This window comes from Esox lucius, chromosome 16 (genome assembly GCF_011004845.1).
Source record: "Esox lucius isolate fEsoLuc1 chromosome 16, fEsoLuc1.pri, whole genome shotgun sequence".
Classification (NCBI taxonomy): Eukaryota; Metazoa; Chordata; class Actinopteri; order Esociformes; family Esocidae; genus Esox; species Esox lucius.
In genome coordinates this window covers 27,147,009-27,168,111 of record NC_047584.1, presented here as the reverse complement: position 1 = coordinate 27,168,111, position 21,103 = coordinate 27,147,009, and the positions used below count along the sequence as shown (strand labels likewise).

General features: G+C 44.8%; 2 protein-coding genes across 4 annotated transcripts; one reads left to right on the top strand and one right to left on the bottom strand.

Annotated features, from left to right (window-relative positions):
• The first annotated feature begins 3,104 nt into the window (after positions 1–3,104).
• Positions 3,105–10,793, top strand: pdzk1 (PDZ domain containing 1). Of its 3 annotated transcripts, none has more exons than XM_034286978.1 (9): positions 3,105–3,173; positions 4,436–4,645; positions 4,988–5,210; positions 5,420–5,556; positions 5,754–5,949; positions 6,071–6,267; positions 9,253–9,483; positions 9,641–10,072; positions 10,251–10,793. In XM_034286978.1, the coding sequence occupies exons 2-9, from the start codon at positions 4,439–4,441 to the stop codon at positions 10,305–10,307; spliced, it is 1,680 nt and encodes a 559-aa protein (XP_034142869.1). In that variant the 5' UTR covers positions 3,105–3,173; positions 4,436–4,438; the 3' UTR covers positions 10,308–10,793. The 3 variants fall into 3 exon arrangements, with proteins under 3 accessions (XP_034142869.1, XP_028981613.2, XP_034142868.1); XM_029125780.2 differs by having other exon boundaries at positions 3,113–3,218; positions 9,659–10,072; XM_034286977.1 differs by having other exon boundaries at positions 3,113–3,218.
• A 334-nt stretch (positions 10,794–11,127) lies between these two features.
• si:ch73-390b10.2 (Golgi pH regulator) lies at positions 11,128–20,414 on the bottom strand. The gene is made up of 14 exons (XM_013137984.4): positions 20,163–20,414; positions 19,603–19,662; positions 19,259–19,362; positions 19,055–19,161; positions 18,839–18,940; positions 18,358–18,478; positions 17,868–17,948; positions 17,632–17,741; positions 15,870–15,958; positions 12,859–12,951; positions 12,493–12,588; positions 12,125–12,214; positions 11,889–11,954; positions 11,128–11,646 (listed from the first exon to the last, which is right to left on the bottom strand). The coding sequence occupies exons 1-14, from the start codon at positions 20,211–20,213 to the stop codon at positions 11,440–11,442; spliced, it is 1,377 nt and encodes a 458-aa protein (XP_012993438.1). The 5' UTR covers positions 20,214–20,414; the 3' UTR covers positions 11,128–11,439.
• Positions 20,415–21,103: the final 689 nt, after the last annotated feature.

Below are 21,103 nucleotides of genomic sequence, written 5' to 3'. Positions count from 1 at the left end.
ATTCACAGTGAACCCACAACATGCAGTCAAAGGAGCGTTCACTGCAAGGGAAACTTGGCCATCCTTAGACTGCAAAGAAAAATCTATAAGAGAGTTATAGCAGGAACATTAGGAGTGGCCAAATCAACAGTTTGGTACATTCTAAGAAATAAAGAATGAACTGGTGAGCTTAGCAACACAAAAAGGCCTGGATGCATGTCTTCCAATGGCACTGGGTCACTAGTGTTTATTGGTGATGTGACAGAAGACAGAAGCAGACGGATGAATTCTGAAGTGTATTGGGACATATTGTCTGCTCAGATTCAGACAAATTCAGCAAAGTTGATTGGACGGCGCTTTGCTTTACAGATGGAAAATTACCCAAAACATACCTTGAAAGAAACATAGGAGTTTTTTAAGGCAAAGAAGTGGAATTATCTGCAATGGCCAAGTCAATCACCTGATCTCAACCTGATCAAACATGCATTTCACTTGCTGAAGACAAAACTTAAGACCCACGAATAAACAACCACTAAGGTAAATTGCAGAAAAGCCTGACAAAGCATAATGAAGGAGGAAACCCAGTGGTTTGTGATGTCCATGTGTTCCAGACTTCAAGCAGTCATTGTCTGCAAAGGACAAATTAACAATTTGTTTATGATTGTGTTAATTTGTCCAATTTCATTTGTGCCCCAGAAATAAGGGGACTGTGTATGAAAATGGTTGCAATTCCTAAACGTTTCATATGACATTTTTGTTCAACCCCTTGAATTAAGGCTGAAAGTCTGCACTTCAATTGCATCTCAGTTGTTTAATTTAAAATCCATTGTGGTGGTGTACAGAATATTTGGACACTGAAAATTGTGTCAGTGTCCAAATATTTCCAGACCTAACTGTATATATACTATACTCATACTGTATATACATACATATACATATATACATATATACATGCACTCACCTAAAGGATTATTAGGAACACCTGTTCAATTCCTCATTAATGCAATTATCTAATCAACCAATCACAGGGCAGTTGCTTCAATGCATTTAGGGGTGTGATCCTGGTCAAGACAATCTCCTGAACTCCAAACTGAATGTCAGAATGGGAAAGAAAGGTTATTTAAGCAATTTTGAGCGTGGCATGGTTGTTGGTGCCAGACGGGCCGGTCTGAGTATTTCACAATCTGCTCAGTTACTGGGATTTTCACGCACAACAATTTCTAGGGTTTCTACAAAGAATTGTGTGAAAAGGGAAAAACATCCAGTATGCCACATCCAGTATGGCAGTCCTGTGGGCGAAAATGCCTTGTTGATGCTAGAGGTCAGAGGAGAATGGGCTGACTGATTCAAGCTGATAGAAGAGCAACTTTGACTGAAATAACCACTCGTTACAACCGAGGTATGCAAAGCAAAGCATTTGTGAAGCCACAACACACACAACTTTGAGGCGGATGGGCTACAACAGCAGAAGACCCCACTGGATACCACTCATCTCCACTACAATTTGGAAAAAGAGGCTACAATTTGCACGAGCTCACCAAAATTGTACAGTTGAAGACTGGAAGAATGTTGCCTGGTCTGATGAGTCTCGATTTCTGTTGAGACATTCAGATGGTAGAGTCAGAATTTGGCGTAAACAGAATGAGAACATGGATCCATCGTGCCTTGTTACCACTGTGCAGACTGGTGGTGGTGGTGTAATGGTGTGGGGGATGTTTTCTTGGCACACTTTAGGCCCCTTAGTGCCAATTGGGCATCGTTTAAATGCCACGGCCTACCTGAGCATTGTTTCTGACCATGTCCATCCCTTTACAACCACCATGTACCCATCCTCTGATGGCTACTTCCAGCAGGATAATGCACCATGTCACAAAGCTTTTCAAATTGGTTTCTTGAACATGACAATGAGTTCACTGTACTGAAATGGCCCCCACAGTCACCAGATCTCAACCCAATAGAGCATCTTTGGGATGTGGTGGAATGGGAGCTTCGTGCCCTGGATGTGCATCCCACAAATCTCCATCAACTGCAAGATGTTATCCTATCAATATGGGCCAACATTTCTAAAGAATGCTTTCAGCACCTTGTTGAATCAATGCCACCTAGAATTAAGGCAGTTCTGAAGGCGTAAGGGGGTCAAACACAGTATTAGTATGGTGTTCCTAATAATCCTTTAGGTGAGGGTATATATATATATATATATATATTTATATATATATATATATATATACAAAGCTACAATAATATTTGGACAGTGATAACTTTCCATTTGGGTGGGTCTACACACACTAGCACTTTGGATTTGAAATTATACACAAAGGGCTTTAATTAGACGTTACTTTCAACTATCCCAGAGGAACCATTCAGATCAGCTGTTTTATACTTGAATCCCCACATCCCATTCTAGGGAACCAAAAGAATTTGGACATAGTAAAAAATGTAGTATTCAGTCCCATATTCCTTGGAGACAATGGCTACACAAAGCTTGTGACTACTCACTCTTCCATGACTTGGCAGTTTCCTATTCACACAAAAGTTTTTGAAATATACAACATTTAACAACTATCATTCATGAGGTAGGCGTGACATATCAGATTTGTTGCTTGGTTTGATCTGATACGACACACTTTCAAAACATTCGCTAGTCTACTGCGATAAAGTGTGCTATATGAGGGCAATCCCTGAGGTGAGTCCAATATTATCCTGGCAATACGCCCACATTCAACAAGTCTTTGCCCCCATTAACCATCCATTAGTGCTTTTATTGTTTATGGTTTGTGGAGAAATGGCTAAAATCGGATCTCTGACGTTGTCAGGATCTTTCTATCCACACACCTGTGTCAGCTTTGAGAAGATGAACGAATAACAGGGTTGTGATTAGCAATGTGAGATTTTGCAGACACCAGGACTGGGCGGTTCAGGCATGTCTCCCAAATCGCTCCAGCCACGAGACTCTACTGAATAACTCAGCCTTTAGGTCCACCTTTGGCCCGTCAAAGTCCTTAGCTGAAAGAACAAGAGAAACTGAGAGAATGAGCAATAGAGAGAGGTGGGTAGAAAGACAGGTAGAGACTGTAAGGGAGAGAGAGAAAGTGGGAGGGAAAGAGGGAAGAAAGAGAGATCGAGAAAAGGCGAGGCGTGAGGGAAGATGTTAGAGAGGGAAGACCCAGAAGGAGATAACAGCTGAGCACTAGGTGAGCTCCTCCTTTGGACTAGAACAAAACACTGGACAGATGCAGGTAAGTGTTCCTCCTTTTCTTTATCCGCCGTGGCGTCTTCAAAGCGTTCATCACAGGTGTGTTCGGTGACCTAGCCTTTTTAATGCAGACTAATGCTCTATTTACATGGTCATCATTTAGACATGTACTGGTTGTCCTCTTTGAGGTCGTGCTGTGGCAGGTGCTCAACAGTGTGACTGTGATGGCGGTGCTATAGAACCGTCACAGAGATCCACAGAGATCCACAGAGATCCACAGAGATCCGGCCACAGTGGATGGAGGGGTTCAAGCCCTCACCATGATGAAGCTTTCTTCCCTCGACTGGTTGGCTTGTGATGGCTGAGCACCACATTTCGAAGAGACGATAAAATAGCAATCTGCTGTATAATGATAGCGATTACATATTCAATTGGATAATACAATGTCACCTTTGGACTTATTAATCATAATCAAATAAACACACATCATAATCAAATAAGCTGTTTAGACAACTGTAAGTACTGATAGACACACAAAACCCGAGGGATTCCTATGTTGACATTCTTAAGGGGGGGGGGTTCTGGTTTGGGGTCAAAGTTCGCACAATCGAGTTGTGAAAACCCTTCGCACCTCCTTGCTGGTGCTGGCTGCCGTTAACCATTAATCCTCCGGTTATGGCCACAACAGAGGTGGCAGAGCAGATTAACCTTCTTCTGGAGGAGTCAGCGCTCCGCTACACTCTTATTAAAACTATGGTCTTCATGTGTAAACCAGGCTGTGTGAGATAGAAGTGTCCTCTAAATAATCTGAAAATGACACTCTCCTGAGGCCTTCAGTTTTACTGACTCATGCAGGTATCTTATCTTTAGTCTATGTAATCTGCAGGTTCACCTCTGGGTCTAAAAATGGCTAATCAGATGTATATCGTGCACATGTTCCACTACACCCCATTTCATGCAATTCATCTGCAGGCGTGGATACTATACAGTCTGTCTGTTGCTACGGTGTAGCTGTGTTTTACAGCCTATTGCGTTATTGACGTCATTTAGCGTGAGGGAGGTTGGGGACGTGGAGATTAGATAGAATGAGTTTCACCTCTGTCACACTGAGGACCTGAGCTTCACTTTTAGGTAGGGAGGACATGTTCAGCTGTTTGTGTGTGTCTATTCCAGGACATGTCTCTGTAAGACCAGAGGGTCACTGTAGCACTGTTTTGCCACTGTGTGTTGCTGTCTTCTTACCTGGTGCTCTCTGTCCAGGACATGGCTGGGTACAGGCCTAGAGTCATAGTGCTGAGTAAGAAGCCAGGTCACAGCTTTGGCTTCTTCCTGAGGCTGGAACAAGGCCAGGAAGGTCACCTGATCAGGAACCTGGAGATGGGCGGGCCAGCCGAGCTGGCGGGTCTGAAGGACGGAGACCGCATCCTCCGGGTCAACGGAGCCTACGTGGATAACATGGACCATCCACGGGTGAGGAGGGGCTGAACGGCGCTGACAGGGCCAGCAGCCACACACATTAACCTCTGACCCCTCCCAATCATAGTGTACTGAAATGATTACAGTGTAAGCTATATAGTCCAATGATAACCTGGTCCTCTGGTATTGTCCACACCATCAACCTGGGACGGGGAACAAGTTTGAGTTGACTAAATCTGGAATTAACTAGTTATGATCAAGGCTTTGTCCAATCTCTTTCTATTGTTCCCATCTATATTTATAACGTCTTTATTTTCAACATCTCCATTTTGAACATTTCTATCTGTGTGTAACACCCCATTGTCTTTTTGTCCTGTTCTGGGCGTCCTGTGATAGGTGGTGGATTTGGTTAAGGAGAGCGGTCCTTCTGTCACCTTCCACGTTATGGATGAGGCGTCCTACAAGCAGGCGAAGGCTGAAGGGGTGGACTTGTCAGAACCTCACCCCAAACCCACCAAGCCAGCGATGAACGGGGTGGTGGGGGGGGCGTCCAAACCCAAACTGTGTTACCTGGAAAAGTCCAGCAAGGGCTATGGCTTCTCTCTGCGCTCCGTCAAAGGTGAGAGGGACGGGGATACACCAGGATGCAAGCTTCTTGGTTGTCTCTTTGATTACCTGTGATGTCTGATCCAAACTGACAACAGAGGTTATTGTACATATCTGTATTGCATGTTGTGACCCGGTGTCGTCTACACACGCCTTCAAATTTAGAATGTGAATTTACCTCAGTTTCAAACCGCACTTTCTTTACCCGACTCCCGGTTCCAGGTGAAGTGGGCATGTTCATAACAGAGTTGACCCGGGGGGGTGCGGCCGAAAGGGCAGGTGTCCATGACAACGATCGCCTGATAGAGGTCAACGGGGAGAACATGGAGAACGCCACCCATGACCAGATAGTGGGGAAGGTCAGAGTTCATATCAGCTTTCCATATTCTCAGCGTGATCTGAGGGCAGTTGCTCCACAAAGTTAAAAACAATAGTTTAGGCAAGATGCGTTGGAGGCCTTTTATCTACATGAAAAATGAAGAACGTGCTTAATTCACTGTTCATTTCTGTGGGAACATTCTTTGCGCCCTCCTGAATGAACCCATGTTGTGACCAGATCAAGTCCTCAGGCAGCAGCATTATGTTCCTCTTGGTGGACGAAGAGACGGACAGGTACTACAAGAACAAACGCATCAGGCTAGGGGCAGGGCTGGCTACACTGAAGCACCTCCCACTAAAGCCACGTGTTGCGGACTTGGTCAAAGGATCCGATGGCTATGGATTCTTCCTACGGGCTGAGCCTAACCGGACAGGTTTGTGTGTTTGTAGAACTTGGTTACGCGTTGAATAGAAACGTTCGGTCTAATCCCCAAGCTCAAAAGCCACGAGTCTGCATCATTTGAAAATTTTACACAGATGTCATCCTACTTGCAGGTCACTTCATCAAGGACATTGACCGGGGGAGCCCAGCCGAGTGGGCGGGACTTAAAGATATGGACAGGCTGGTTGCCGTGGGGGGAGAGGAAGTGGACGGCTACAGCCACGAGCAGGTGGTGGACAGGATCAGGCAGTGCGGCAACAAGTGCTGCCTCCTGGTGGTGGATGAAGACACAGACAAGCTCTACAGGCTGGTGAGTGATCCGGGATCATTATTTACTCTTTGATGTAAGAGAGGCATGCACGTCGACAGCAACGAATCCTCAGCGATTCGCAGAAACTCTGTGCATCTGTGGCCAATGATCTGCTATGAACATTGAAATCACACCTGAGAGCTTGCAAGTCTGACGTCCTTTAATGAATAGTTCTACCGCAGGGAAAATATCTGCATTCTAATTCACTGCAAGGTCGCAAGTGGGATTTTCTGACCATGTCCCATATTCTTCAGTTTGTGGAGCCCAAAACACCAGGGTTATGTGTGTGAGTCCCACAGGGGGCAAATAATAACAGAAAAGTATGAAAATGTATGCATTTACTGCTCTAAATCTCCCTGGATAAGAGCACCTGGCTGTTTTTGCTAACACTGGCTGTTTTTGCTAAATGTAGTTTGTGCATGTGCTTCAATGGATCCTGGCTTAAGAGCCAGGTTCTCCGCTTGCACTGTAATATACAGAATTGCTTGAGCGAACCAATCTGTGGCATTAATCTGAATCCATAACTGATGGTCTACAAAATGTAAAAACATCCAAGTAAAACTACAGCTTCTGGTGTTCAAACAAGAAAATGTGCCAACACCATTTTGTTGTTTCTGTATACATATAATAGTCTAGGTAAGTTTCTTACTCTGTGACAGTCAGAGGTCTCATTCAAGTCACCATGTTTTCCACTTCTTCTTCTTCTACTACTTCCATTAACTTTTAGAATATTTATTTTACCGGGGCTAAATAATAGAACACAATATTCTAAATGTTCAGTAAAAGGGGACAGTTCAATAAGTAGTTCCTGTGCAGGTTATTAAAGACATAAAACTGTGGTGTGCAGCAACCCCCCCCCCCCCCCCCCCCCCCCTGAGTTCTGCAGTGGTCTAAATCTCTGCCTCAGTACACCTGCAGCAATCCAGTTTGATTTCTGGTCCAACACAGGGCAGTTCCTTTTGGTGTGTGGCTGCCTGAGGTGTGTTGGTGAATGTCTGACAGATAAGCCTTGTCACGCCATGCTCTAGTGATTCCAGGTTACGCGTTGGTGAGCTCAGCAATTTCTTAGTTGTCCTCGTCGCAAGTGTACCACCTGAAAACTGCAAGCAGTGCAACAATAATCTGAACGGTGTGTGCTAGGAGGAAACACTTGGATCTTTGGCCATCCTGCCCCTGCTGTGAAGCTGGAACGAAGCAAGGCCAAAATGGCAAATTAAATATCAGGAAATTGGGAGGGAAGAACATTGGGGTAAAATATGGGTAAAAATTTTTTATTATAAAAGGTTATAATACACACACTGTGTATTTACAGAGCTACAGTGTATAACAAGTACACAGGCATGCAGGCCGAGGGCACAACTAAACAAGCCAACCAAGACCAATAAGGAGTTGGCCAGCAAACCAACACGGTGAATAGTGTGATCTGGAGTCTGTTGTTTGACAGGTAAAAAGACAAGGGGGCGGATTTTAATGAATCAAATTCCCTTTTTTAAGATCGGATAAAATATGTGCTTGTCAAATTTACTTGGAAAACACTTAAAATTCTGCAATTCTGTGGGACCGTCATTTACTGGTGACTTTGCAGTTTTGGTCAGTTGCTTACACACTTGTTACAGAATTTGGCTCATTGTGTCAAAACTCTACACACAAGCCAAATAAGACACCACACTCTCACTTCTATGTCGAAATGAAACTCAAAATGGCATTTTTGCAACAGAATGATGCACACATCCACCATTTGAATTACTCTTTCAAAGCAGCAACAACACACGGATGTACTTTATACAAAACACAGCTGCCTTTAATACTTTATATTACTTTTTAATTTTCTCATATAGGCTTCTGTGAAAGATTGTTCCAGTACATCTACTCACGCAAAAACAAAAACACACAAAGAAAAGTATAATTACAGTGATCAATACAAAATTTTACTGTAAACTCCCAGAAATAAAAATACAGTAAAATGACAAAACATTGTACTTTAAGGGATGGGGTGGATGGTTCATGGATCCCTCAAGAGCCAGGAGGACATGTGATTGGTGACACTTTCCAACACCAAGCCGAAAATAATTCCTCAATTGGATTGAGAAATGGGGAGTAAGGGGGCAAGTATGTAACTGAGTTTACTGTGGTTGATGAACCACTGACAATGGACACTTCCTGTTCATGGGCGAGCGGACATTGACTTTCACCCTGAGGGGGCCGTCTGGCAGTTCTGTAGAAAATGCCAGAATATGATGTTATTGGTTGGGTTGTTTTTTTACCTACTGATCTGTCATACTGTTCACAGTAACATCAACAATGTATTGCATGTACTTGACAGGACTATACCTTTTTTTCTTTACTTAGGAGCATACAACTAATACTGTAGAACATTGTATTGTACTGTGATGCAGAATGATGTGAAACAATTACATAGGTACAGTCTGGTGGAGAAAGCTGAAGACCTCCCTGTCCTCCAGTCTAAATGTCTGTATGATGGATGCTACCGTATAGCGACTCAGGTTGGGCTGGACTCTCTGCCTCCCTCATCGTCAGGCCATGATTAATGACAGGGTTCACCAAAGTGGCCCAAATGTCGTCGGAAATATGTCTCTGCCTATTGCCTGGTCCCCTTCTTAGTTATTAACCTCATCCTGCTCCTAATCCTCTTTCTCTCTCTTCATCTTCCTCTCGCTGCCTCTATGTTTGCAAAGTTCTCACAAAAGAGGTGAGTTTACCTGAACAAAAGTGCCTAATGTAAGACACAGTGTGTAGTGTTTTGCAAAGTGTGTCGCAAAGTTCCAAATGAAGTACAAAGCCAAAAATGTGTTTGCACTATCGGTGCTTGGTTGCAAAAGTGAAGGCTTTTGTCTAAGCATTCACTCTCAGTGTGTATGCATTTGGCAAAAACTGTAACAGCAAATACAGGCCAGAGACAAAAAGGCAGTAAAGACCCCGTGGACACTGACAGGCAGTTCTGAGATCACATGTGATGTTCTACAGGGAGGCGTGTCCCCACTGCACTACTTGGAGGAGGAGGAGGGATCCGTCCCTCTGAGCAGTCCTCCCAGTTATCCAGAGTGTGTCCCGGCCCCAGCCCCAGCCCCGGCCCCGGCCCCGGCCCCAGCCTCCGACAGCCCAGGTCTCAAGCTGTGTCATTTGAAGAAGACCTCCACTGGGTACGGCTTCCACCTCAACAGTATCCAGGGGGTCTGTGGCCAGTACATCAAAGAGGTAAACCCTCAGGGCATATTCAACCAGTCGGTCACGTTTTAAAGACGGACAAGAGAACAAACCACGCGCCGGCCTCAGTGACATGTCTCTGAAAAAAACCCTTTGGTTATCCAGTAACTGTCAACCCTTTTAACACTCCAAACCGTTTACTACTCAGCTGACATCTTTCTCTCAGGTGGTGAAGGGCGGAGCTGCCGACAGGGCGGGTCTGGAGGATGATGACGTGGTGGTGGAGGTGGACGGTGTTAACGTGGAGCAGAGCAGCCACGAGGAAGTGGTGGCGTTGATCCGTAACAGCGGCAGCTCGCTGGCGCTCCTAGTGGCCGGGAAGCAGACGTACGACAACTTCAAAGCCAACGGGGTGGCCATCACCACCCAGCTCATCAACCCTTCACCCCCCGCCCGGTCCCCATCCCCACCCCCCGCCCGGTCCCCATCCCCACCCCCCGCCCGGTCCTCATCCCCGCCGCCATTCCACGCCCGGAGCCACACGCCAGCCCAGATAGACACGCCAACCACCCTGGAGGAGGTCAGTGAAGATGAGGAGGGTGATGAGCCAGGTACCCCACCACCCCAGGGACGAGACAGGGTGAGTGACCCAAACAAAATGGGCTCCCAGGGGGCCGGTAGCATCTGAACCGCATAAATTATTTAAATGAACCACATGCTACAGCGTAGGACCGACATATAAAAAGCAAGTTAGCATTAACTGCGTCTGTCCACTGTTCTGTTGCAAAAACACTGAAATGACTCTCTGTCCCCCGTAGACTTCGTCTGTGTCTTCATCTGCCTCCTCTTCCTCCAGCTTGGACGAAAAATTCTGATTGCCCACCAAGAAAGAGCAACACATTTCTGTCATCAACCTTGGCGCAACGCTGGTAAATGTAGGGAGTTCAGCGTAAGATCAAATGAAACTCTCCAATGGCTAATGGTTGATGACTTGCATGAATGATGCATGGTTAAAGCAATACCAAACGCCAATCTATTTATTGATGGAAACTTCATTGATCTGTTAGTGGTCCTGTTTTCACACGTAGGATCTCTGAATGTAGACCGAGAACACTAGCAATGCCAGTTCAATGTTTAATTCACTAATTAACACAACCATATATGAATATATGCTACCTAATCATAATGTAGTCATTTAAATGATTGTATGTAACGTCCTTTGTGTGTTTCTCTTAAAATAACAAACACTGCTCTCACAAATAGAAAAAAAACCTCCTGTGCCAGATGTGTCTATAATAAATGTTTCAGTAATACTATATGCCAGTAGTAACCGATTAAAGTAATACCACAGTAACTAACCAGTACATATCCACATTGTTGTTTTCCTGATGCGTTCCCATCGGTGTAAAAGTACTGTCTTAGTTACAGTAGCCCTGTACACAAATTCACCGACAACCAAGCCCGGCTACATATCAGGAGCATGCAGCAGCTTCAGGGACGTCAAGGGTGACTGGCGTTTGATGAATTCCATCCAGATTTATTCTTTCATTTGACACCACCCTTTTATGAACATGTTTCCTTCACCAAAGCCTGTGTTGCAGTGAATCTAGTCCGTGCTGTAGACAGCATTACTCCTGTGGTTAAACTGATTTCATCTCTGTTCAATGGGGCGACAGCATAAAGACACCACCATAATTGTATTTTTAAATAAATCATTTTAATTTCTACAAAGGACAATGAAGTCCTGATTGCAAGTACTGAAGTAAAAAAATTAAGTGTTCAAAACATTCATTGATTCACAGCACCCCCCCCCCCCCAAACGCGACACCAGCAGTCAAGAAGGCTACTACACATGACCAATTCCTGATTCAGGAAGTACAGGACAAAGCTCTTCTCAGAAACAAAAACGGACCATCAAAATCTGACATACACTTTAAAGTTCATTTCAGGAGGCCCACTGAGGTAAATACCGGAAAAAGTCACATAACGGTCAAGGTTTAGTGGAGCTCAAGGGGTCATGTGCTTCTCGGGTGCCTGTTTGTGGGCGAGATAGAGGAAGAGGATGCTGGAGAGGGCGCTGACAAGGAAGATGACATCGAACCATCGGTGGTAGAAGTTAAACTGTAGCTCACCCAGCACCTCTGTGACAATAGAGCGATACTCCAAGGGCATACTCATCCTCATGAGAAGAACTGAAGAGACAAAATACATCCCCTGAAAAAGACCGAGACAGAATGGTCATGGCAAATTCTAACCCACAACTGATCACAAAACAAAGACAGCTTTGTACAGAAACACAGCTCTGGAAAAAATTAAGAGACCACTGCACCTCTGTTCCTCACTCACAACTTTCCTTTTCAACCTTTTTGGAAAGGAAAGAAAAATGTGCAGTGGTCTCTTCCCTTTTTCCAGAGCTGTATATGCCCGCTGCTCGATCATAACATTTGCGTCCTCACCATGATCTGAGCCAGGATCAGCACTATAACATTGGAGGACTTGCTGCTGGAGATGGCATAGAAGAACTGACGAGAAACAGACATGGGGGTTAAGGTACACCATAACAAAAGACTATCAAACTCCTTGTCTAAAGTTGGCTTACATGGACTACCTCCTGTGTTTAACTGTCTTACCTGAACTATTTCCTGTCTGTAGTTGTCTTAACAGGACCATTTCCTGTCTCTAGTTGTCTTACCTTGGTGAGTGTGATCAGCAGGCCTCTGATTGAGGTGACAATGATAATGCCCACCAGGATGAAGGAGATGTGCTGAGACCAGAACTTCACCTGCAGAGGACAGCATATGGAAAGAAACAGAATATACAACTACCATTGGTGTTGTGGACCTAGTAAACAGACAATGGCATTTGAAGGAGATTCAGAATGCTTTTGAAAAAGATTAGGAACAATGACACAACAGAAGGACACTCTGAACATTCTAAACTGACAATCATTAACATTACAGGAGACTTATTTAATGACATGTGACTGCAGGGGTGCGCGTGCGTGCGTGTGTGCGTGCGTTTGCTTGCAATGTTTGAGTGTGCATGAGCAGTTGAACTCACATCAAACTGGATGCCTAGATAGTTAACAGTGATCTCAATTCCTCTTGTCACTGGATCGGTCTTCCCCACACGGTCAAACACAATGTTAATGGTGGCCTTAGAGGGACAAACAGGGTCATTACATATACAGATCTGCGTCTTGGATGTGGATCACACACTAACTTGATTGTAAACAAAATAGGAAATGAATATGGTTTTGAAACCAAAAGAAATATGATATGCACTGAAGAACAACCATTTAGAATGGATGTAATTCATGTAACTAAATAAAGATGAACACCAAACAGATAATTATTTTGGGATTCATACGTTTTCAAGCAGGGAAAGGGGATTGTCAGTCAGGCCGTCTGGAGGTGTGTGACTCACCATGAAGATTTTCCACACACAGTAAATGGAGAAGAAATAACCCAGGAAGTTGAAGTATTTCCCCTGGAATGTCTTAGAGTATTCAATCCGCTCCTGCAGCCCAGAGCAGAGGGAAGAAACAAAGACACAGTCTTATATAACAAATGTCTGAGCCCAAAACCATACATACACTATGTGTGTGTGTGTGTGTGTGCGTGCATTTCATAGTTCAAATTAGGACCAGCAGTTCTCACAAGGATAGTAAAACATGACTAATTAGGACTTCTGCAATCCTCATGAGGACAAAACTAATTTCTGACTTGGGGTTAGAGTCAAACTACATTATGGAAAAATATTCTACAAGAACTGTCTAATGACCTTTCCTCTTAATTCATATTATGATATTTATTTTTAAAATATGGTAATACAGTACAGAAGAGCATGGTTTAAAAACGTTTCCCTCACTAGAACGTTCACCTTCAGAATGTTTGGTTGCTAGGCCTCAATGTTTTGATTCGATTTGGAGCTTACAATCTTTGGTGTCCACAACCCCAAGACCAGCCAACTTGTTTCAGCTGCCCAAGACAACCCACATCTCATCAATGAGTTTCCGCAGCCACCCAGTCAACCGGTCTGACCCACAGATGACACCGGGAAATCAGGGTCTCACAAGGCCATCACATCCCATCAAAAACAGTAAGAGAAAAGGGCATTCTCACCAGGATACGGTACATTATATACGCATGTGAATCTCTCGCCATGATAACAACGCATTGTCATTACATAGACATGGTTGTATTGGTGAATTGGCAGGTCGGACTTTGCCAAGTCTCTCAGAGATCTACAGTTGCGAGTGGTACTGGATGTCCAGGGCCCTCCAAATGGCCGTCTTCCGCTACCACCACCAGCACCTGCCTGAGCCGGACATGCTTCGCCTGTACCGACAGCACATGGAGCTGGGGCGCAAGGCCGAGTTTTACAGGAGGGTGTCCCGTGCCTACCAGCCCACACTCAGCTCTGGGGAGGAGTGGCCACTCTTTTCTGATGAAGACGTTGAGAAGATGGAGGCCATTCCAGGGGTGTTGGAGCTAGCTGCGGTGATGGGCTTCCTGTGATTCTCTGATCCCTGAACGCTCAATACGTTTCTATTTACTTTGTAGAAGTAGTAGTAGACAGATGGTAAAGTAATGATGTTCAATGCTAACTGTTGCCCTTCCAGATGCCAGTATGGCAAGCTCAAACGTAATCGTTTGTCTTTAGAGAGCCTTAAGCAAACATTTAAACTGCATGGTTCCAGAAAGATAACTACTCCTAACAGAAATGTCAAAATACCAAGAAAATACATAAATATTTTAAGTAATTTAGCAGACTTTTCCCAGAACAACTTACAGTTAGCGCATTTATCTAGATAACACGGTGGAACAACCATATCTGTTACAGTAAGTTCCCTACTTAAAGATGCAAGTGTCATACAGGCAGGTGCATGCTTGTATATACATAACATCCTGTTAGATTGTACCTTTCTTATTATTTTAATAATGCTTAATAACTAACGGTTAGAGAAAAGTAGCCTTATTTTGAGGTCACAGCTTTCATGAATTATTCTGAAAATATGAGTTGGCTCACAACTAGATTAAGCTTACATTTTATTATGCACTCAAAATCCTATTTACCTGGTAAAGATTTGACCCAGCCGCTTTAAGATTGGCAACTCTTTTGCAATCTTGCCCAATTGGCAAGTAATGGCGCATCAGTAATTGGGACCAGGGAGTGTCTCGTACTTGTTCTGTGTTAAAGGTGAATGCCAGAAGCAGTGTGGGCCGACGGGAGCAGAGTGGTAGCGGAGCTGGAGCCTTGGCAGGTTGAGACAGAAGGCCGTTCGGAAGCGGGAGGCAGAATCCTACCCAGAGATAAGTACTTCTCCACATCAACACAACAGAAACGTCTGCTAGCGCTGTTCTGTGGCATGCATTAACACATTGTCTGTGTGTGTGTGTGGTAGGACCGGAAGCTGTGTGGGCCTAACACAAGGTCGAAGCGACGGGACAATGAGCCATGGCTGAACAACGCCGAGCAAGAAGGGCGGCTGGGAGCCTTTCATCTGTACGAGACTCGCCCATCGACCTTTGTGGACTTCCTATTGACTGTGAATAGATTTAATATTTTTGGTGAATCGTTTGGTTTTGGCTTTGATATTACTTCCTTATTAACATCCCATCTGGGGTTATTGTGAATCTGAATCAAATCTGCAGAGTTATTTTGGATCTGAATCAAGTTCTGCAGAGTTATTGTGGATCTGAAATCAGGTTCTGCAGAGTTATTGTGGACTGTAGAGTTGTACATAGCGACACCTGCTGACTGAATCATTGTCTTTCACTCAGTTCAACACAGCCCAGGAAGCCTGTCGCAAGTACTAGATTGGAGCCCTCACAGCAAGCCCACCATGGAAGAGAAACCACAGAGCACTCCTGGAGAACCTCTAAAACAGAACCTTGACCTTCTTCCATCTCTTTGGACTTGCCCAACTGTGATATTCTATATATTAACTAAATTAAGATTAGTAGAGTAGAAGAGTAGAACACCATTCTGACTCAAGTGTATGAATGGTGTTCAGTGTAGACAGGACAGTGTTCCTCCCCTGGATGTCAGTGTACTGTACCAGACATGGCCCAAGGTTGTTATATCAGGCCACCCAAGTATACATTTCAATAAAAATGTTGGTTCATAGAAGATGGGAAAATGTCTGTGTGATTTATTTAATTTTTAACAATGTTTCTATGTATGTGTGTATGTACATACATACTCAGGAGCATATATATACACATTTAATAATGTTTAAAATAATAATGTTTATGGAAGGGGGTCGCACTTTTCACATAATGGTGATCACATGTTTAATGTACCAAACCAAGTAATTTTCTCTCTCTATTATATGAACTACAATCCACCAAAAGGACCGACCAAAGTCAATATGAAAACTGTAGAAAAAAAGACAGAGGGTCAATACTATCACAAGCTACTGTGTGTTTTACCTTTGTGGCCTGCAGTTCAACTGTCTCCAGGAAGAGCTGGCGACTCAGCTCCTCCAGAGCGTCCACTTCCTGCTGGATCAGAGACAAGTCTGTAGAGGAGATTCAAGGAAACATCTTTGACGGACTGACGGACCCAGACACACGGACGGACGGACCCAGCCAGACACAGACGGACGGACACAGACACGGACGGACCCAGACACGGACGGACCCAGACACAGACACGGACACGGACACGGACAGACCCAGACACAGACACGGACACGGACGGACCCAGACACAGACGGACGGAAAGACCCAGACACGGACGGACGGACCCAGACACGGACGGAAAGACCCAGACACGGACGGACCCAGACACGGACGGACGGAAAGACCCAGACACGGACGGACGGACCCAGACACGGACGGACGGACCCAGACACGGACGGACGGACCCAGACACGGACGGACGGACCCAGACACGGACGGACGGACCCAGACACGGACGGACGGACCCAGACACGGACGGACGGACCCAGACACGGACACAGACACGGACGGACCCAGACACAGACGGACGGACAGACCCAGACACGGACGGACGGACCCAGACACGGACGGACGGACCCAGACACGGACGGACGGACCCAGACACGGACGGACGGACCCAGACACGGACGGACCCAGACACGGACGGACGGACACAGACACGGACGGACACAGACGGACACAGACACGGACGGACACAGACACGGACGGACACGGACTGACCCAGATACAGACACGGACGGACGGACGGACCCAGACACGGACGGACGGACGGACCCAGACACGGACACGGACGGACCCGGACGGACCCAGACACAGACACGGACGGACCCAGACACGGACACGGACGGACACGGACGGACCCAGACACGGACACGGACACGGACCCGGACCCGGACACGGACCCGGACACGGACCCGGACACAGACACAGACGGACCCGGACACAGACACAGACGGACCCAGACACAGACACAGACGGACCCAGACACAGACACAGACGGACCCAGACACAGACACAGACGGACCCAGACACAGACACAGACGGACCCAGACACAGACACAGACGGACCCAGACACGGACCCAGACACGGACGGACGGACACAGACACGGACGGACGGACAGACGGACGGACACAGACACGGACGGACACAGACACGGACGGACACAGACACGGACGGACACAGACACGGACGGACACAGACACGGACGGACACAGACACGGACGGACGGGCGGACGGATGGACCCAGACACACACGGACGGACGGACGGACCCAGACACACACGGACGGACAGACAGACACACACGGACGGACAGACACACACACACACGGACGGACAGACACACACACACGGACGGACGGACACACACACACGGACGGACGGACACACACACACGGACGGACGGACACACAAGGACGGACGGACACACACGGACGGACGGACACACACGGACGGACGGACACAGACACACAGGGACGGACACAGACTGACGGACACAGACACACACAGACGGACACGGACGGACACGGACGGACGGACACAGACACACACAGACGGACACGGACGGACGGACACACACAGACGGACGGACACAGACACACACGGACGGACACAGACGGACGGACACAGACACACACAGACGGACACGGACGGACACGGACGGACGGACACAGACACACACAGACGGACACGGACGGACGGACACACAAATTATAATATCAAGGATACTCTCGCTGCCTGTTGGTGACGAGGTGACACTCTTGATCATCCCCCAGAATCCTGTTTGTTTGTTCTGGTCCTCCCCACGCTGGTACATCTGCCTCCGCGTCATGGCGATACTGGAACAATCAAACACACAGTGTAACTGGCTCTGCACAACCACACAATACTCTTCAAAAAGTGCACAGGAGCCTTGATTATATTACCAGAAAAACCGCATGGAGCTTTAATAACAGTCTCCTCACCGTTTCTTCTTGCTGACGATCATGTCCATCGTCTGAAGAAGTCTCCTCTCCAAAGCAAGAATGTCACTATCTGTCACATTCCTGCATAGAAAGATGCAAAGCATTCTATAGGTTTAGTGTGCTGAGGAGTATAAGGGTAGTGGCGAATGAGTGTGGACAGTAGAGGACATAAGATGTATGTATGGGTCAATGAGGAGTTAGAGAATGGGACTGTTAATTGAAGTGTTTCAATAAAAAATGAACATTTAACGAAGCAAGCTCCCATTGCTGTAAAAATGAGAAATAGTCTTGGAGTGGTTGAACCACTCTGAAATTCATGATCAAAATTTACAGTTTTGGATTTTGGTTCTGCTTGCTTATAAATCATTCAACTAGCCTCACAAGTCATAAGTCATTTTCATCAATAATTAATGATTAAAACAAATTAATTGGTCCAAAAATATATAGAGTTATTAATGCTGTTTTGACTTTACAGAGTTAGTACACTTACCTTAGGAAGTAGGACATGTAGGTGTAAGGACAGTTGACAGCACCAAAGCCCGACAGTAGAGCCATCAGAGTCACCCCAATCACCCCAACACGACTGATCAGCTGCTCGATGGACAGGATACCTGAGGTAAAGAGAAAAGATTTGGAAACATATCTAGTATTAGGATATTTATTGGTGTAATGGGAAGGAAACAAAACACAAAAATCAATCTAGCTTCTTCAGGAAAACCCCTTTAAGTTTGAAACAAACATTTATGCTGTCCTCCAGAGTTGCATTTACTGGTTTTCTTTTTTGGTTTACTGAGTCTGGTTTTATTTATTTTTGGCATGAAACAAGTATTGCAGTAACTTTCCCTTCACAGCCCTAACGTACAATCAATTGATAATCAAGTTTCTTCAAACCCAGACGTACAGCCTAGTAGAATATAGCCTTAAACCCCCCAGTGAGAGAACAGGGGGAAAAGGCCTGAGTAGTAACGTACCATGTTTGGGACTGAGGATAGGGAAAGGGTCCCCCAACTTCCAGAAGAAATACATGAAGGTAAACCAGACAACACAGGCAAAGAGCAGCTTCTGTCTCTGCACTGAACACAGAACACAGAACACACTGAAGACCCATCATACATTACCAAGTCATACACGCACACTAGTGTCAACAGATTATTGCCTACAGCTGGAGCGGAAAAAGTGTTACTTACGCAGGCGGATGTTGCTGACAGTATAGTACCCAATATAGAAAGGCACCACGAAGATTAGAACCAGCAGAATCACATACAGGTTAAACTTCCAGTGAAAATACCTGGAACTGAGGGAGAGAAGACATCAGCTAGCATGTTTTGCCTGTTGATGTAGAGCATCAGGAAAAGGGTACAACAGGAAAAGAAAATATGTCTTGTACGTACCTAGTTTCTAATGCGCCTAGTATCTCAAAGATGATGAGCTCAAACATGGTGCAGGAAAAAGCAAAGGTGATGGAGAACACTACCTGGACAACATACTGCCGGACCTGTGAGCAGAACACCATGACTGGGTTAGTTCAGTCCGTGGGTACCGTCACTGCAGTCACAAGCCATCCAACTGTTGTGACTGCAACTACAGCACCCATGCTAAAGACATACCAGCATGTTTCTGTTTCATATTGGTTTTCCTAACTGGTCGTAATCAAAAAGAGTTCTGGAAGGATATGACAAGAATGTAGTTTAATGTCTATCACGTCAGAACTGATATAAGAGTGATTAGAACACACCTCATAGTCTTTGAAGAGCTGCCGCATAAAGAACAGCCATCCAAAGCCAAAGAACAGCACCTGGGAAGAAAGTAGGAAGATATTCATTTAAGTAAACTATGTGTATGCCCTGGACTATAGTCATTCCTCAACACAAAGTGTTTTAGCAGCAAAACAAGTCATCAACAAAAACAAACACAATTTATGAAACAAACAGTTCCTGTTCTGTCAAATAGATTTTCAGCTGGACAAAACGATTAGGTCTCGAACTGTTTAGTTCCGTTTGCTTCTTTTGAAACTTTTCAGAGATAAACAGTTTTTTTCCCGGGATGAATAGATCCCATGCAGCTTCCTCACCGTTTTATATAGTTTGAAACAACGAGGAAGGAAGTAGTATGACAAAACATTTCTCAACTAAATCGTAATACATCCCTGGAAATAATATATGTGCAAACATCCAATAGTTGGCATAACAAACGACAACCGAAGGTAGCGTTACCGTTAAAGGCAGCAGTTTCACTTTATAACGCCGGTTAGCTACAGTACGGTAGCTGCTTCTATCAAGTAACGACATATCTTACCTGTGAGGTGAACATGATAACTGAATCCATAAGAAACGACATTTTTATCATGAAACCAAGGCATAAAATCTTTGAAAGACGTCCAGTTCAAAGTTCTTGCCTGCAGATCACGTCCCACTGCAATACTAATGCCTACAAATACATAACAACGTGGTTATTTGTTATTTGCATTCTGGCAATGCGTTTTTAGACCTGTCAACTCACTTCTGGACTGTGAAGTACGTCATCAGAAAGAGACACGAAGTAGGCAATTCTGTCGCAACATTATGAATATTCCAAATGCTTTTGTATGAAATCTCTGACAGTTTATTTTTTGTGTGTGTGTTTTTGGAAATATATTTTTTTTATCTGACCTTTTATTTTATGTTTGATGATTACTTGGTTTAGATGTTCCTGTGTTTTCTTTCTTCACATTATTTCTTCGCATTGTCATTAAACCTTTTAATTAAAATAGTAATAAACAATGTATTTGTTTTCTTTCATTTAACATATTTAAACTTTCAGTCTCTCTTGCCAAATTATTCGTATATCGTTAACGAATGTTAAACAGTTTTTTTTCCCTCTTCCTGTATGACTATTTTGTTTTTGGCCTGCAGATGCCGACAAAGCTACCGGTGTCTACATCCTAGGTTCTCCTTAGTCAATTATGTTCTCTATCTCTAACAGAAAGCAATGAGAAACGGACCCACATTTTGCAGATTTTTTTTAAAGACTGATCAACTCCAGGCAATCTAGCATAGACACAAGGGTCACTTTTGTTAACGTTGATATTTTGTATATGTTGATATATGTTGAGTTCATGTAGTCATGTCAATATTAGCTACTTAAAAATGTACCTTTGATGTAACAATTACCAATTAAGTATTTATTCTCAATCGAGTTTTTATTTTTATTTTTATTTTTTTAGAATACGCCTACAGATACAGGAATCCTTCATTTCT